The 18,712-nt window shown below is 48.5% G+C and overlaps 1 protein-coding gene across 3 annotated transcripts in view; it reads left to right on the top strand.

Moving 5' to 3' along the window:
* TMEM135 (transmembrane protein 135) overlaps window positions 1-16,177 on the top strand; it is a 188,052-nt gene extending 171,875 nt beyond the window's left edge. For all 3 annotated transcript variants that reach the window (XM_029047761.1, XM_029047760.1, XM_029047762.2), the window contains 7 exons: window positions 790-859; window positions 3,967-4,134; window positions 6,515-6,578; window positions 8,329-8,405; window positions 9,533-9,631; window positions 11,138-11,205; window positions 14,109-16,177. In XM_029047761.1, coding sequence (XP_028903594.1) covers window positions 790-859; window positions 3,967-4,134; window positions 6,515-6,578; window positions 8,329-8,405; window positions 9,533-9,631; window positions 11,138-11,205; window positions 14,109-14,241 — 679 coding nt within the window. In that variant the 3' untranslated portion in view covers window positions 14,242-16,177. The remainder of the gene's footprint in view (window positions 1-789; window positions 860-3,966; window positions 4,135-6,514; window positions 6,579-8,328; window positions 8,406-9,532; window positions 9,632-11,137; window positions 11,206-14,108) is intronic.
* Window positions 16,178-18,712: the final 2,535 nt, after the last annotated feature.

Below are 18,712 nucleotides of genomic sequence, written 5' to 3'. Positions count from 1 at the left end.
GCTGGCCTGAGTCACCATCCTAAACCAGAAGGGGTGAGAGTCAGGAAGCCGCCTCAGCCTCCTCCTCAAGGGCCGGAGAAGCCCATTTGTCAGGCCCGGGGCGGGGGAGCGGAGAAAGCCCTCTGGGCGGGCCTGCCAATTCTGCCCCTCGCTGGGACTGAAACGATCCGATCCGCAGACACGGCTGAATTTTCAAAAAGCTAGAGGGTGGAAATGTGGCCAAGGCAGAGTGGTCAACTAGTAAGTGGAATGGAGGCTCCTTGGGGTTCCTCTGTTCTTGAAGACACGAAAATATTGACTTTTGAATCCTATTACCGTATCGGGTGTCCCTTCCATATGTTTCCTTTCAAATGTAATTAAGTGTAAATGACTGTAACCCGAGTGCACACTCATCATAATTTTGGCTCTATAAACTGACCTCATGGGCGATTTCTCCCCAATTTACTTTCCACGACACGATTCCAAGCTTCTAAAGCGTTTGGCCGAAGGCACATGCGTTGCATCGCTCATCTCATATCGAACCCCAGATATTCGACGGCCAAGAAACATTCTCAGAGCCGGTGTGAAAATATTTGACTACATCGCCCCATCCCACAACAGCTCACCTGAGGGTTCGAAACACCTCAGGCAACTCTTCAGTTGTCCCCACAGGAGGGTCTCGGCTAATTGCCCAGAAACAGACGAGCGCTATTTCATCCTTTTTTTTTTTCCAGAGATAGTTGTAACCCACATCAGGTTAAACAAAAAAGCAGTTCATACTTCATATGAATTTCCTGGGTTCCATTTCAGATGCAAACTTGGACCGAGACATAGATGTTGCAAGCACTATGAAGATAACTGCTTCTCCTACTGCATTAAAGTAAGTGTTGAACCCCAAAAAATCAGTCTATTTGTGAACCGTCGTAATTACCGGTAGAAAAATAAATGTTTGTTTTGTTTTTTTTTTTAAAAGAGTCCCATTGGGGGAAAATGTAATTCTGATGAGGGAAAGTTTGTATTAACTGCTTTCTAAACAATCGGCAAACGTTCTAAGTTGGTGAAAACTTGTGAGCAAACTGGTTCTATTTTAACAGGCAGAGTGAAGTTCTTAGGTTAACGTTTTGGAGGTGAGTACAATTAAAATCAGCAGAGGAGTGAAAGGAAAAGAGAGGGCAGCAAGCAAGAAAAGAGAAATGTAATTAAGGCTGGACTTAGTTATTTCTGCGCATTCCCACCCCTCCCTAAATAAAGCACCTGGAATGTGCTGAGGGCCGCAGATGGGACGGCTCCTTAATCACACAGCTGGGCCACGCAAACCCGGCCCTCGGGTTTGGACTGGGGAGTGTGCGAGGTCAAGGGAGATTCTCTGCGGCGTTGCTCCCCACTGAACGCTGGCCCTGCTCGCCGATACCAATTACGCTTCTCCCCCAAATGCTGAGGGCCCCTTATTGATGCCACCTGGGGGGATCTGGGGAGCGGATGGTTTTCCCTACGAGAAGCCTGGCTAAATGGCCCGCTTCCCATTTCCTCGTTGGAGCGAGATGCCTCCGTTGGTCGGGGGCCCGTGGTTTGCATTTGGGGCTTCTAAAAGCCTGGGAGGACCTGGGAACTAATCCCGGCTCATCCACGTGTCTGCTGTGTGACTTTAGGGACGTCACTTAACTCCTCTGCGCCTCAGTTACCTCATCTGAAAAAATGGGGATTAAATCTTCCTCCTTCTGACTTAGACTGGTAAACTCCATGCGAGACGGGGAGTATGTCCAACTTGATAATCTAGTATCTACCGGCTTAGTACAGCATCTGGAACATAGTTAGCACTTAACGAACACCAGAAAAAGGAAGAAATAGAATAATCCAGTCACTTTCCTTTTCCCCCGTCAGCATTTATGTTGGGATCTTTGTACTCAGTTGTTTCTTCTAACTAATTTATTTTTGTGTCTATCTCTCCAACTAGATTGTAAACTCCTTGAGGGCAGGGGTCCCGTCTACCTTATCTAAGGGCTCAAGTGCTTCATAATTGCCACTGGTGGATTGACCGATTCTAGATAATGAATGTCATTACTATTTACCGAGCACTCAGTCTTTGCACGGCACTGTACTAAGCATTTCAGGGAGTACAGTAGAATTAGTAGACGTGTTCCCTGTGCCCAGAGGAGTTCACGGTCGAGTAGGGGTGCTGGGCAGTAAAATAAATTACAGATAAGGGGAGGCAATTGAGAGTAAAGATATGTACGTAAGCACGACTGCTTAAATGAGACGTGGGAGGTGCTGATGTCCAGAGAGGAACTAAGCTCATAAGTTATCTGCCCCCAAAATGGACATTTTCCAAAAAGAAAATGTGACCGGGGAAAGCAGCTTAGGGCTATGAGCTACTCTCCTCAGGTCCTGGCCCGCATGGGCATGGCCACATTCAACTCTGCTCCTCTGGAGAGTTGTCAATCATGGTTCGTTGCCTCAGAATCCCGGACTGAATCAAAAACTACTGTCCCAGATGGGAGACCTGCCACTTGAATCCATTTCTGCAGGCCACGATGCCAAACGATAATAAACGTCGCTCCACTCCCTTTCCTCACGAGCCCGGAACCCGAGGCATCCCGATCAGTCCCGATCGCCTTCTGTCTCCGGCAGAGTTTTCCCCAAACTCAGGTTTCCGCAGACTCAGCTCGGAGGGGAATAGCGCCACTAATTTTAGGTGACCCCGCATCTTCTCACCTTTAAAGGCCGTCTTCCAAACAGGTCATCCTTGTTAAGGGGCCGCCGAGACCGTTAACGGAAAGCAGATGGTGGCGGGGCCGACGTGCTCTCCGGGGTGGGCGTGACCACTCCGGGTACTTGATATCTGTGTGGGCCTCATGGCGCGGTAATGACATTAGGGAGCGCAAAGCCGGTGGGAGAGGGTTTCAGAAGTCACTCAATACGCGGATCGCATTAAATCGTTTCCACACCCGATCCCGCCGGCACCGATTGAGCGATTTTGCAGGATGGGCTCCAGAGGGAACTCGAGCAACACCCGAAACGGTTTGCAACGCACCTAAACACCGTTGCGGACCCGGTTCCCGTGGCCTGGCCCGGGATTTTTCACGATCGTGTCATTCAGGGCAGTGGGTTTCGGGTCGGGCGATGAGAGAACAGGCACTTCTTCTTAGCCGTCCACCTTTCAGCCGTCCCGTGACCGGAGAGGTGACTTGGTCTCCGTAGATGCCCCTCTGGCCTGCTCCAAGACCACTGAAATGAACTAATCTTCTTTCCAAAAATAATTCCCTTCTGGCTAGCAACAGTAGGAAGAAATGTGGAGAAACATTACCCCGTGTCAGCAAATTCCACTTTGGGGCCTCGGTTTTGGCTAGTAAACTTTCTGCGCTTAGTAGATGCTCAGCAAGGCTACCGCTCATTTTAAAGCTACTGCCTCGGCTTCTCAAGAAGGAACCCCGGAAGGCGATCCAGGTATGATTATTTCTATGCTTGGAAATCGATTCTGACCATCCTGCATCGTAACGTCTATCCCGGAGGTCTGGAAGAAGCCAAAAAATTAGTTGCCGTCCGAAAGATTCCTTCTACATTCCAAAACAAGAGGCGGGGGAATAGTCTTAATTTTTTCTGAAATGACTTAGTTTTGGCAGTGAGAGGCAGCTAGAGATACTCGGTATCTCTGTGATCTGACTGATTCCTGATTATCTAGGTCTTTTTCCTTTCTTCTGAACTTTCCTTTTTGCGGTTAAAGAATCCAAATCCTAGAGCACGAATGGTCAGTCCCCTGTCAAGGAACGAAACGTGTGAGTAGAGATAACCCTAAGCTGAAGCACGTGTTCTAACCACCGTTTTTTTTTTCCTACGGTAATTGTTGAAGTTTAAGTTTCCAAACGGGCCAGCTTCTTATTTCTGATAATGCACGTCACGCGGACACTTCATGTTTTAGAAAGGCGGAATTCGTTTATGGTCAACCTCAGAACTGTGACATGTATCGCATGCTTTCCAAACTTTCTCTAGGGCTTCATCAGAATGTTTAGCGTGGGTTATTTGATCCAGTGCTGCCTCCGAATCCCATCTGCATTCAGGCATCTGTTTACAAAACCATCCCGGCTTCTCTCTCTGTTTTACAACAAGGAAAACTTCCAGCTTGGAGCTTTTCTTGGTTCTTTCGTCAGTATTTACAAGGTAAGTTGGTAGGGAACAGGGAAGAAAGAACTTTATTTCCACAGCTTTTATGAGAATTTAGTGGTCATAATAATAGTGCTAGGAGTAATTATATTTATTGAGCACTCACGAGGGGTAGTGCACGGAGCTGAAAGAACAATATTGATTATTTATTAAGCATCGACCACGTGCCAAGCATTGTGCCCTGGACTAGACCCAAGATCAATCAGTCGTATTTATTGAGCACTTACTACATGCAGAGCACCGGGAGAATACAGTTGGGAGACACAAGATATTCAAAAAGGACAAAGTCCCTGATCCACGGGGGACTCACAGTCTAAGCGGAAGGGACAACGGATATTTTCCCCCCATTTTATAGATGAAGAAACTGAGGCATAGAGAAGTGCAACAGTAGAAGACACGGAGCTTCCACACAGAACTTACATTTTAAACTTCTTCCTTCCCTTTATCCTGTTCAAGTAGCATTCACCCCCCCCAAAATCACTGTTTAGTGCTCTAATTTGGGTAGGATGCTACAGAGAGTTGTTTTTTTTTCTTTATATGGAATTCGTTAAGCTCTGCCGAAGCTCCCGGGCTTCGGAGTCAGAGGTCATGGGTTCGACTCCCGGCTCTGCCACTCGTCAGCAGTGTGACTGTGGGCAAGTCACTTAACTTCTCTGTGCCTCAGTGACCTCATCTGTAAAATGGGGATTAACTGTGAGCCTCACGTGGGACAACCTGATGACCCTGTATCTACCCCAGCGCTTAGAACAGTGCTCTGCACATAGTAGGCGCTTAACAAATACCAACATCATCATCATTAATGTGCCCCAGGTACTGTACTAATAGAAGCTGATCAGGTTGAAATCAGTTCATTATCCCACGTGGGGCTCACAGTCTTACTCCCCATTTTCCAGATGAGGTAACTGAGGCAAAGAGAAGTGAAGTGATTTGCGCAAGGTCACGCAGCAGACAAGTGGCAGAGTCGGGGTTAGAACCCAGATCCCAGGCCCCTGCTCTATCCACTGGGCCTCGCTGCTTCTCTAAGTTTCTACTTTGAAGTGAAGCGCTAACCAGAATGCCTTAGGGTTCAGGCCCAGGGACACTTTTCAGAACAAAAACACCCAAACACCCTCACTATCTTTTCTTACCCCTGTATCTGACTAACTGGGCAGAAAAAAAGCACTTTGTTCGAAGGCGACGGTTGGACGCTGTCCTGCGTATATGTCAGCAGGATAATAGGCTTTCAAGAATCCATCAAAGTTTTGTCCTTCAAATGGCAACTGGAGGGAGGTGGTGATTCCCCACCCCCCGTTCTCTCCATTGGCACGGAGAGAGCGCAAGCAGCAGCGCTTTCAGGGATGGAGAGCAAGATCTTCTCCCTGCTTCCCCCTTCCCAAGTCCTTCTTCCGGACCAGATTGCAGTTTGGTTTGGCGGCTAATTCCCTACTTCTCCAAGAACTGGGATAAATAGGTCACGTGGGGCTTGGCTTATATCGTGTGCTATCTGCCCCAGTGCTGGGCACGGTGCTTGGCACATAGGAAGCGCTCAGCCCCAGGCATCGTTGGGGCTTGTCCGTCCCCACGAGTGGTTCCGCAGCTTCCTCTGACGTTCTTACAATTTCTTTAATCCCTTGTGCGGAAACACGGGCCACCTCAAACAGAAATCACTCAACATGGGCAGAGCCTGAAGGTTGAATTCTCATCTCTTCATTTGGGCTAGTGGTGGTTTCTAGACACTGAAAACTAGTCAGTCAGTCGATCATATTTGTTGAGCACTTAGTGTGTGCAGAGCACTGTCCTAAGTGCTTGGGAGAATATAATAAAACAATATAACAGACACATTCCCTGCCCACAGTGAGAGTCCCGTCTAGAGGGGGAGACAGACATTAGTATAAATAAATAAATTTGAGATGTGGACATAAGTGCTATGGGTGGGGGGGATGAATAAAGGGAGCAAGTCAGGGTGATGCAGAAGGGAGTGGGAAAAGGGGAAAGGAGGGCTCAGGGAAGGTGTCTCGGAGGAGATGTCCCTTCAGGAAGGCTCTGAGAGTGGGGTGAGTAATCGTCTGTCGGATATGAAAAGAGAGGGCGTTCCAGGCTAGCGGCTCACGATGTGAGTGAAAAGTTGGCAGCGAGATAGATGAGATCAAGGTACAGTGACTAGGTTGGCGTTAGAGGAGCTAAATGTGCAGGCTGGGTTATAGTAGGAGAGCAGTAACTGTACAATATCGATCGCCCTTCCCGCCCCCTTCCCAAGCCGCCGCGACCCTATTCAGGAGTTCTCTCATCCATCCATACCCGCCAGGTCCACCAAGAACAAATTGTGTGACGTTGTTTTTGTTTGTTTTCCCAACCCTATTAAACAACTAAAGTTCACTGTATTTCCCCCCCAATACAGGGTACCAGTTGCTTCCTGCGATGGGTGAGAAACCTGGATGATGAGCTACACGCTATCATAGCTGGTAAAGCCATCCTGAGAAATTCATGCCATGTTCTACCCACCAGAGGCGGAAGCGAAGGGGCAAAGCGAGGGATCGGCGTTCGGGGAAAAGGAAATTTCCAACCGGTTACAGGTCTTAAATCAGCGCAGCTCAGGTTGGGTTTCCAGAGGAAGCATCTCCCAAGTCCACTCTGGTGAACCGACCACGTGCATATTTTTAAATATCTTGAATTTCCAGAGAACTCGGATGCCACGTGTGAAATCTAAAGAACGACCTCAGTTTCATCAATGCGCAAATCAATTCAAACATACTTTTCATTTAAGTCCCACCAGGAAGTCAGCCTTGGAGGATATTTCCTGCCCCATTTAGAATCACTTTTAATGTAAATGCTAAGATTATACCTATAGGAAACCCAGTCAGTAGTTTGTCTTTGACTAAAAAATAAGCCTCATCCAAGGAAATCGAGCATTCCCAACCCAAACGGTTTTGAAAACATCTCTAATGGTGCTACGTCAAGTAGATCAAACTCTCTGCTCATCCATCTCAGCCAGTGGGTCCTGAATGGAATAAAGAAAACTGGGCGCTGTGTGACCTTGAGCTAGTTGCTTAACTTCTCTGTGCCTCAGATTCCTCATCTATAAAAAGGGAATTAAGAGTGAGAGCCCCATGTCAGACCTGAAGCATGTCCAAACTTGTAAGCTTGTATCTACCCCCAGCGTTTAGTACAGTGCCAGGCACAGAGTAAGTACTTAACAAATACCATTTTTAAAGAAATTAGTAGGCAAGAACCCTGTCCTCGAGGAGTTTGAAATCTTGCAACTCCCCTGGGTATTTGGAGCAGCCCTCTGTGCATCTCTGTAGCAAGTAACTTCAATCATTGAGCTTCGGCTGCAAGTTTCTCTTAATCATAATAGTAATGATCGTAAGTTTGGTATCGTTATTTGTGAGTACAGAGCTCTGTGCCAAACCCCGTCCTAAACACCGGGGTAGATACGTGATAACCATCGGGTCGGATGTAATCCCTGGCCCACGTGGTGTTCACGGTATAAAGGGGCGGGGAATGGGTATTTAGTCCCCATTTTACTGATGAGGAAACTGAGGCACAGAGGAGGTAATCAGTTAATAGTCCTTTCAGGCCTCCCCATCCAGGGCTTCCCAAGGGGGCCCCACCTCTTAGATTTCTAGCTCACTGGACTAGAGTTGGACCTCTCATTTCCCAAGACTGCCGGATAACAAAGCTTTTGCTCGGCCTTTTATATGAGCATGTCTTCACCATTGGTAGTTGAACTGCACATTCAAAGACGGGGAGACCACTGGTGGATTCTACCCGTGGATGTTTGACTGAGACCCTACCACACAGCCCCCTCAGACCGAACCCATCGTGCCAACCGTCAGCGTTGGGGAACACTGGCGAGCTGTGGGAGCCTCCCTGGAGCACCGAAGAATTTAGGGCCACCGACATTTTTTTATTTCTGGCCTCGGGTTCCGGCACCCGGCCTTCCTCGGTCGTGTGCGGAACTGCTGCCCTTCGCTGAGCGTAGGGCGTCAGGTGCGAGCACCCCCGCTCCACCCAGACCCTCGAGGGAGCTTCCGGTGGGTCCCCCTTTCATCGGGCGTCCCCAGCCAACGGTGGCTGGAAAGCACGATACTCTCCCCGGTGTGGATCGTGGTGTCGTCACCGACGCGGCTAGGCCCGTCTCATTTGAAAATGCAGAAGCAGAGAAACGAGGGTCGACGGTCTCACCGGTGTTTGTATTTTATTTTGTTTCAGGGTTCTTGGCGGGGGTCTCTATGATGTTTTACAAAAGTACGACCATCTCCATGTATCTCGCTTCCAAGCTAGTGGAGGTAAGGAACCGTGCCAGAGAGCAGAGGGCTGTGAAGCACGTTTTGATAGCTGCCTTCGACCCGGAGTCCCCGTGGAAATTGACCTCACGGAGCTCTTACTGTGTGCAGAACACTGCACTAAACGATGGGGAGAATGCGATAAGGAGACGTGATGCCTGCCCACAAGGAGCTTACAGACTCAAGGGGGAGGCAGGCATTAAAATAAATTACAGAGATAGATATCAGTCTATCAATCAGTGGCATTTATTGAGCGCTTACCGGGTGCAGAGCACCGTGCTAAGTGATCTGTACGTAAGTGCCGTGGAGCTGGCGTGGCCAGTTGACTATCCAAGTGCATTCTGGGAACAGGTTAGTACAAGCGCTTAGTACAGTGCTCTGCACATAGTAAGCGCTCAATAAATACTACTGAACGAATGAACAGGTCTAAGTACACGGGTGATGCAGAAGGGAGGGTCAAATGGGAAGTGAGGGCTTAGGGAAGGCCTCTTGGAGGAAATTATGATTTTATTAGAGCTTTAAAGATGGGAGAGTGGTGGTTGTCAGGCATGAAGGGGGAAGGGGTTCCAGGCGAAGGGACAGCGGCCAGAGTTGAGACTGAGGTTCAGAGAGGAGGGTGGCATTAGGAGAGCTTAAGTGTGTGGGTTGGGTTGTACTGCCGGGCTGAAGCCCCAGATTTCTATGGTAGCTCTTTTCAAAAGTAATTCCCCCTCATTTTTATCCCATTCTCTTCCAATGGACATCCAGTTTCGGGAGAAACACCAAACTGTCATTCCGTGTGAGGAGAGTGTTTGCCAAGGCCAGTGGAGGGTGGCGGATGGGTCGGCTCTTTTCCTTACCCTCCCCTGTGTCCTCACGATCGGAGCGCAGAAATAAAATAATGGAATTCCACGCTGTTCAGACTACCGGCACGAACACGTTCCCCTGGTGGTGTGTCACGTCAGAATTCCTTTTTTCCTCAAGCGTACACGCAGCGGGATCCAGACCACTCTGTAAAATATATTCGTATGCTTTAATTCTCCCTTGGCTTGAGCCCTGTGACATTTTGGATAGAAAGACCGAAACAACATCTCCTAATGAGCTTCGGTTGGAGAGTGGGTGTGGATCACCAGGCTCTGCTTGCTTTGTAGACTCTGTACTTCAAAGGCATCGAAGCGGGAAAGGTTCCCTACTTTCCCCATGCGGACACCATCATCTATTCCATCTCCACGGCGATTTGCTTTCAGGCGGTACGTATTGAAACGGGCAGCGGGATCACTTCACTTTGCCAAGGATGGTGAAGCCATCAGGCAGTTCTAGAAAGTGGGTTTTGTTGGGGGATTTTGTGTGGGGTTTTTTTTTCCCCCGCAAGAAGGCTCCCCATTCAATATTCAAATTAGGTTCAAAGACCAGTGGGCTACCTTAATGCCGAGTGAATTGGCGAATTCCCAACTTCAAGCTCTGGGGAATTTGCGAGTAAGCGACTGCTTCAGCGCTCCTACGGGTAATAGGGGATTCCTCAGAATAGAAATGTTCCTCAAAGCGGTAAGCTTCCAAGGAACCGGTTGACCCGAATGACAGAACGTGCCCTTAACCGTGAACTTTTCGGCAGAAGATGAAATCCTACCTGGTAAGGCAGTTACTGTGGCTCCTCCCCTACCCCCCACCCCAAATCACGTTTCATGGAAACCGTATCTTTCGTCTCCTTCTCCCTAAGTGTGGCTGCTACTTCTGTTACAGTTGTTCCTCCTTGAGGACTTTGTGAGCGTGGTTTATAACCAAGACTTTTCCGAAGTGGTCTGTTAGCTACTTCTCACAGTGAAGCTGTCAGATGAATCCATCAGTCAGTCAGTGGAATTTATTAATAATAATTGTGGTATTTGTTGGACATAATTCCTCTCATTCGTTCATTCAGTCGTATTTATTGGGCGCTTACTGTGTGCAGAGCACTGTACTGAACACTTCGGAAGTACAATTCATCAATAAAGAGAGTCGTTCTCTGCTTACACCGGGCTCACAGTCTCAATCCCCGTTTTGCAGATGAGGGAACTGAGGCCCAGAGAAGTTAAGCGACTTGCCCAAGGCCACACAGCAGACAAGGGTCAGAGCCGGGATTAGAACCCATGATCTTCGGACTCCCAGGCCCGTGCTCTGTCCACTGCACCCTGCTGCTTATTAAGCGCTTACTGTGTGCACAGCAGTCAACTGAGCACTGCGTAACGGACACGTTCCCTGCCAAGATCAGTCAGTCGACGGAATTTCTTGAGTGCTTACTGTGTGCAAAGCACTGTACTAAGTTCTTGGGAGAGTACAGAGTTGAGAGACACATTCCCTGCCCAAAGCATACATACAGGCTAGAGGGGAAGAGAGACATTAATATCAGTAAATAATTTCCTGATGTGGACATCAGTGCTGTGGAGCTGAGGATTCAGATCCAAGGACACAGATGATGCAGAAGGGAGGGAGAGTCAAGGAAAAGACAGCAAAGAGCCAGCACCTCGAGAGATCTTGGACGCGTTGACCCATGTGTTCAGGAATTGAATTAAACTTTGTAAGTCAACCGCGGTAGTTAGAAGCGTATCGATTGTCAAGGAGTCTTCGACACGTCGGATGGAACAGTAGTGGGCGTGTTCGCTAGCATTAAGATAAATGCTCTTGTCTTTTGCTCACTGGTTAAAATACGCCTTAGCATTATAAGCTTTGTAGCAACGTGGCTTTTCCCGGGAAATAGTTAAAATGAAGCATTCTGATTTCAGGCGGTCATGGAAGTTCAGACCTTGCGGCCGTCTTACTGGAAGTTCCTGTTAAGGCTCACCAAGGGCCGGTAAGTGGCTGGGACTTCTGGTTTTCCCGCTGCAGGTTGGCAGGCTTTCCTCACATTCCGACTGCTGTGCCGACTGCAAGGCCGCCTCTGAGCCTACCCGTCTCCTCTGGTCTCGCACTTGAGGAACTCAGTTATCCATCCCCCGCGGCCGGGAGGGGCGGGAAAACTGCCTGAGATTCTCGATGAAACTCATACCTGCTTCGTTAGATGAGTTTTCCAGAGGACCAGGCGGGCGGAGGAAAACTAGCCTGCGACTCTCCTGATGTGCCGTTGAGCGTGTTGGACTAAAATCAGTTCAGTGAAAACGAACCCGCTCCGTAACACGGCTCTGAAAAGCTCCTCCTTTCTCCGATTGAGAGATTTGGACAGGAAATCAATTAATCGATCGGTGGTATTTATTGAGCGCTCACTTTGTGCAGAGCACTGTACTAAGAGCTAGGGAGAGTAAAATAGAACAGTATAAAAGACACATTCCCTGCCCACAAGGAGTTTACAGTCTAGGTTTGACTTCTTTTCATGGTACCGGCCGTGGTGATTTTTTGGGACAGTCAATCGATAATATTCACTGAGGGCTTACAGAGTGCAGAGCACTGTCCTGAGTGTTTGGGAGAGGACAGTACAACAGAGTAGGTAGACACGTTCCCTGCCCACAAGGAGCTTAGGGTCTAGAGGAGAGCAGGCTATCCCTGTGCAGCGGAGAGCGTCATCCCCGATAAGGGTGCTCGATGAACCGGTTGTTGCTTCTAACTCCGCAAGATGAGGGGACGTCCTCCCTTTAGTCAACGGAAGAATATAAACGATCACTCGGGCCGCCGAGAAGTGTGTAGAAACCATCCGATCGATTCTCTGCCATGTCATCACACTTCTGGTGAATCATGCTTCTGCTTCTTCCCTTTTTTTTCTTTTTTTTTGGGGGGGGGGGGTGTTGGTTTTTTTAAATGGTATTTCTTACACGCTTACTGGGTTCCATTCACCGTACCAAGAACTGGAGTAGATACAAGCTAATTGGTTTGGATACAGCTCCTGTGCCACACGGGGCTCAAAGTCTTAATCCCCATTTTACAGACGAGGTAACTGAGGCACAGAGACATTAAGTTACTGCCCAAGAGCAGACAAGTGGCAGGGCTGGGATTAGAACTCGGGTCCCCCTGGCTCTCAGGCCCGTGCTCCATCCACTAGACCACACGGCTTCTCGATACGCAGGTCACTGTGCCGACTTCCCTTTATCATCTCTCTCCTAAGTAGAGTGAGGAACTACAAGATGATAAAGTGGTGCCTTAGTTATTCTGTTTCAGGGAGTTTAGTTTTTTTTAATGAAATTTGTTAAGCATTTACTATTTGCCAGGCACTGTAGTAAGTGCTGGGCCAGATACAAGCTAATCAGGTTGGGGTTCACAGTTTTCATCCCCATTTTACAGATGAGGTAACAGGCACAGAGAAGTGACCTGCCCCAAATCGCACAGCAGACAAGTGCCGGAACCGGGATCCCGGTCCTTCTGACTGCCAGACCCGGGCTCTGTCCACTAGGCCAAGCTACTTCTCGCGCCGGAGTTCTTTGGTCGCTGAGTTATTATTTTCACAGTTTTTATCAACTTCTTATTATGGGTCACGTACTGTGTTAAGCCTTGGGGTAGATAGGAGATAGTTGAGCACCTCAGAGTGACAGCTTCACTCTCTTAAATTGTGGAGACCAACACTGTCAAGGTTCTATAAACATGAAAAGACTTTGGAAAGAGCAAGGGAATGCTTTCCTGTCTTCCCAGCACTTCCAGACCGGAGAGAACCGGCTTCCCATCATCACGTTATCATTCTTACCATCAGTACGACAGTGCTCATACACAACCTGTGGTCCCTTCTGACCCCCGGTCTTTTCGTTTGTCCGGGGAGTTACAATTCCACCCCGATAACAGTGCAGGTCACTTTGGGTCTAAATCTTTTTATCTTGGAATTGTGCCTTTTGAACTCTGATCACCAAAGAGCACATCAGCCTCCATGTTATGGTACATGAGTACCCAAGTAATGTTCCGTTCTTTAGCTAAGGATGTGCTTCCTGTTAACTTTCCGTAGGTCTCTTAGAGTAGATAGCACAGATGAAAACAGAATATGCCACTGTTCTTTCTGTTTGGAAATTGAAATTCCACCTTCTGACCTCCACGTTCTATATCTATTTTTTTTTTCAACCCATGGGTCTGTTTTCTTTCATCCAGAGAGCTGAGATGAAAACTCGCTTCTCGGTAGTGGAATCTCGTGCTTTAGTCTGTGATTGTGAACAGCTTTTGGAGTTGTAAACTGGGTCTCTGGACTCATCAGACTACTTGGGTCTGTTTGGGTAGAGGTTCAGTCTGATGAATAAGGGTTTGTTTCTCTTACAGTCTCTCCGCCTTTTCGGGGAGCTCCCCAATGCCACTTAGGGTTCAGGAGCAGAGTCGAATTAATAACTCAGACCGTAAACTCGTTTCTAGACAGTAAGCTCACGGTGGGTAGGGATCGTGTCTGTTTATTACTACATTGTCCTCTCCCAAGCGCTTAGTACAGTGTTTTGCACACAGTAAGCACTCAGTAACTATGATTGATTGAATGAATGAACAAGAAGAGTTGACCACTGGTGGGTAGGGGACTGTCCTGGAACTCTTATTTCATTTCTGTTTTCAATTAAACTTCGAAAAATGGCCCTTGCCTTCTCCGCCCTCCACGTCTCCTATGGCTGCCAGTGTGAGGCTCTCAGAGGGTATAACTGACGCGCGGTCAGTCAAGACTTCTAGACTGTGAGCTCGTTGTGGTCAGGGAGTGTCAGTTATATTGTTCTTTTGTACTTTCCCGAGCACTCAGTACAGTGGTCTGCAAACGCTCAATAAATAAGTTTGACTGACGGACTGACTCACATCCTTTTCCCCCTTGCCCAGGTTCGCTCTGATAAATAGAAAAGTCTTAGACGTATTCGGCACCGAAGCATCGAAGCACTTTCCAGACTTCACCCCTCGACTGGATCCGCGATACACGACCGTAACCCCGGGGCTGCCCGTCGAATTATCCTGAAGACCGCTCTTCCCCCCGCGATTAAATGTGAGGACCGTTTCGTCCCGAAGAGTTGATGAACTTAAGTCGAACAGAAAGAAGAGGGCTTCTGCTCCACTTCAGTGTTATTTCAACAAGAAATGCTTTTTTTTTTTTTTTTTTTACCAATCAGAAATACTGGAGCTTCGTAGGAAGATGTGGCTTAATAATTAAGCTCCCTCCAGAGCCAGGGTGTGATTTCGGATCGCTGGAGTGGGGGGATCGTATTGTAGATTCTTGATTCAGATTTGTCCGTGAGTAACGTTAAATGATCTATAGACAAAGAAATCGCCTATATGAGTATACTTAAGATAACACTTTAAAATACCTTTAGTCCATTCCAATATATTTCTTAGTCCAACTGAGAATACAGCCCATTTTAGGCCCTTACAATAGAACAGAATTAAAAGTTGCTATTGATTTCGTTATTATTGTTACTGTTCTTAATCGATGGCCACTGTGGTGAAACGGCCTGGATTTGAAGTAGCCGTGTTAAAAACTTGCTACTCTGTCCCAGAGGAATTGAAATAGAAGGACCACGGTTTCTTTAGGGTCGGGGCAGAGACGACGGATGTTGGCAGACAACATGGCGTCCACCGAACGAAGCCCCTTTCGAAGGCCGGCTGAGGGGCTCCCGCCGTCTGGAAACCTGCCCCATCTGGGCGCCGAGAGGGCGGGAGGGAAATCCCCTCTTGCCGAGTGAAAAATGGCAGACCCAAGAAGGGAGAAACCCAGGGATTGCACTTCGGAGGGAGGAGGGCGAGTAATGAAAAATTTGACGGAAAAGGCTCAAAGTTGTCTTGTGAGGCGGCAGAGCCCAGCCGGCCGGGACGCACTGCCTCTGACATCGCGGCAGGATCAGGAGGCCTCAGAACTGCTTCTCGCCGCGTTGGGCCTGGAGACCGGGGGAAACAGCGTCCTCCAGGGTGATCGGCAGAGCGGCGGGAAGCTTAGCAGAATCCCGAAGCGGGCAGGGTTCAGACCTAAGTGGCCCACCCGGGCAGCGAGGTGTTCTCAAGTAGTTATCTCGGATAACCGGTCCCGACGGCGTGAGGTCCAACCGGGATTTCCCAACACTGTTTCTTGGATTGGCACTCTGCCTTCCCTCCTTCGGGTCACCAAAATTTCGCTGAGTTCAAGCAGCAAAGCAACAAAATCTTACCACCACGGAAACAAATGCAGTTCAGAGGGCCGTGGCTCAGCTGTGGTCCATTTTACAGCTTTTCAGGGAAAAGCTGAGTTTTACTTGGGGTCTTAGCTAGTTCTGATGTCTCCTAAAAATGGGATATAGAAGGAGGTGCTGTATATTTTTTTAATAGAATTTAGCAAGAGAATGTGCGTAGCCTGATGTAAATTCGTGATGAGGGACAACCGACACCGGGACCAGCCTTCGAAAGATTCAGTCCCAAAGAGGAAATTGGCATGAATCCACAGGGTTTGCGGGTAACCCCATCCCCGACTGGTAGGTTGAGACTCGTCCTAAAGTCAAACTCGGATGGTATCCGGAGTTGAGGGCTACGTTAATTTGATCTAAAACTGTGTTTTTCGAGGAGCTCTGTAGAGTCGACGGTTGACCACTGGGAAATAGGCGGGTGATTTTATGCTAGTTTCAGACTTTGAAATGGACGAACCCAGTTTAGAGGCCTTTTTTTGGAGGAGGGGTAACCCTCCCAGTTACTGGGAAGACTCCTGCTTTCTCCCTTGCTTCCCACATCTGGTTTTTAGTGCTTCTCCTATCGAGTCAAAAATCAAAAGATTTTAATCGATGGGTTATCGTTTTCACCAGCATCAAAAAACTCATCAAAGAAAAACTTAAATCCTACTGAAATTTTTGTTTTCCTGAATCACCATAGTAAAATCTTTGCTGCTTTGAAAGATGCAATTCTGTGATTTATTAATAAAAGCTGGGAATAACACATCTGGAGTTCCGTTTCTTAAGGGGGTGGCCTGGGCCTCTCTAGTTCCCCATCACCACTCTGCTTTCCCTCACCTCTCTGCTCCTCTCCACTTTCCACGGTGGCTTCCGTGTTCCGCTACTTCACACCACAGGGAACTTCACGGTGAAACTGTGCTACAGATGGACAGCTCAGGAACTGAGCGACGAAGTCAGAGACACCAGAGACGCTAGGGCGTTTACACCGAGTTCCCAGGGAGCATGTGGCGAGCAATTGCAGATCTGTGGAAAGCAGACGTATTTCGCCGCATTTGGAGTTTTAAATGAGAGGCAATCTCCACCTCACCTCCTCATCTACCCTCATGAAATCACGTAGCTCAGGGCTGCAGGAACCACCCAGAGCACTGGAGAAATCATCTTCACGTACTCTCTCTTTGGGAATGATTTTCCAGGTTTCTCCCTCCCTCTCCACCATCCCTTACCTCCCAGGGTGTGGGATGGAGCATGGCACTCGTACCGTTGGACGGCGGGGTCGCGGTCTATCTTTGGGTGAGAAGGGTGATTTCGAACCCCCAATCTGAGATCTAGCTGGAAAAAAATGAGGATTAGAGTCTTTACCCCTCTGGATACTCCGTAGCATAAACTGACACAATCCCTGCCGTCAAGGAGTTTGCGATCTAGAGTTTAGGAGGGTACAACAGGACCTCGCTTTCCTCATCCGTAAAATGGGGAGAGTGATATTTGCCTTCCTACTTCATGGGAGTGGCTTTCAGATAAAAAGATCGTCGGCGCTCTGGAAAATTAAAAATGTTCTACCAGTTCAAAGTGTTCTCAGTTGTTCCACGGAGAAGTGGAAACGTTTTCACTAGCGCTTTGGTTTCAGTGCTGGGAGGGAATCCGGGAAGGCTCGTTGGGATTAGGGAAGGTTTGTGTGGCAGTTAGGGAGCGCATCCGGAACCAGACAGAGACTCCCGATCTGACGCGGGAGATAGAGAGGGGTGAATTACGTATGGGCTGAGCGGGAGGCTGAAAAGGGAGCCGTCCAACCACATCACCCATTTTAGAAAAACTTGGCTGCAGTTTTCCTTCTCTTGGCATATGGAGAAAGCCATCACCCACCCGAAGGAAAGAGAAATTGGGAATTGACTCAAATCCGAGTTCCTTATGTTGATCTCCTTCCTGGAGCAGGACCGTCTGGGAAATAGAAAGAGAACAGGCTGGGAAATGAGAGATTTCTAGAAAAGCAGTGCAGTCTAGAGGACCCGTGTTCTAGTTCCAGTTCCCTCACCTGCCTGCTGTGTGACTTTGGTCAAGTCACCTAACTTCTCTGGGTCTCATCTATAAAATGGGGATTCGATACCTGTTCTCCCTCCTACTTAAACTGTGAGCCCCACATGGGGCAGGACTCTGTCTGACCTGATTATTTTGCGTCTACCTCAGCACCCAGTACAGTGCTTGGCATATAGTAAAGGCTTAAATACTATTATTATTATTATTATTATAGAATCCTCCTCGATAAATGTTGCAACTCCACCCAATTGCTTAAATCAGTGTGTCTGTAAAGCAGTCGGCCGCCTCCTCTCTTGGGGCGTCTGGTCAGCATTCTCTTCCGCGTCAAAACAGTTGATAAATCCAGCAACTCCTGCCAGCCCGTTCTTTCTGCTAAATCTCCTGTCACTTCTGGATTACTGAAACCAATTTTCTTACCCAGGCTCCTCAGGTCCCACTCCTCTCCCCTGACCATGTCTGGCCCAGAGAACAAAGGCTACAATCCCCTTTCCTGCCTCACGTCTCAGCCGCCCTCTCAACTCTCCTCTGGTTCGCGGCTCTCTCCCCGTCCTGCCCCAGGGGGCTTCTCCTTCCCTTGTGACTTCTTTCCTTCCTTCCCCCCACCCCCTCCTGCTCCCTCATCTACTTCCGCTCCTGGCTTGTACCATTTCCTGCCTCTGCCCTTCCTGGATCCAGTCTCACACACCCAGAGACATTTCTCTTCCCACCAGCTCCATCGTCCCTTCCCCGATTCAGGAACTGCTTTACCCTCAACTGGATTTACCTTTAGATCAGAAAGACTGACCTGTTTCTTGCAGTCCTTGTTGACGCTTTTTCTCATTCTCAGTCCTCCTGGCATGGTTATTGAGTGGCCACTGGGGCCAGTGCTTGTACTAAGCGCTCGAGAAGGTACGAAAGACGTTTTCCCAGCCCATGTGGAGCTTTCATTCTAACTCTAGTTAACCTCCCCTGTATTCTCCCCCAACTTTAGCTCAGAAATCGACATAATGTGGGTTCTTAAGAAAGGATGTTGTTTGAGGGTTCCCACACTGCAGTGTGACCAGTAGGTCTCGAGTAGTGCCTGTGGAAAGAACACGGGCCTGGGGAATCGGAGGACCTGGGTTCTAATCCCAGCTCTGCCACTTGCCTGCTGTGTGACCTTGGACGAGTCATTCAACCTCTTGGGACCTCAGCTTCCTCAATGATAAAATGGAGATCCAGTGCCTGTTCTCCCTCATGGCACAGGAACTGTGTCTGACCTGATTATCTGGTATACGTCCCATTGCCCAG

The sequence above is a fragment of the Ornithorhynchus anatinus genome, chromosome 20 (genome assembly GCF_004115215.2).
Source record: "Ornithorhynchus anatinus isolate Pmale09 chromosome 20, mOrnAna1.pri.v4, whole genome shotgun sequence".
Classification (NCBI taxonomy): Eukaryota; Metazoa; Chordata; class Mammalia; order Monotremata; family Ornithorhynchidae; genus Ornithorhynchus; species Ornithorhynchus anatinus.
This window is presented reverse-complemented; position numbering and strand designations above follow the sequence as displayed.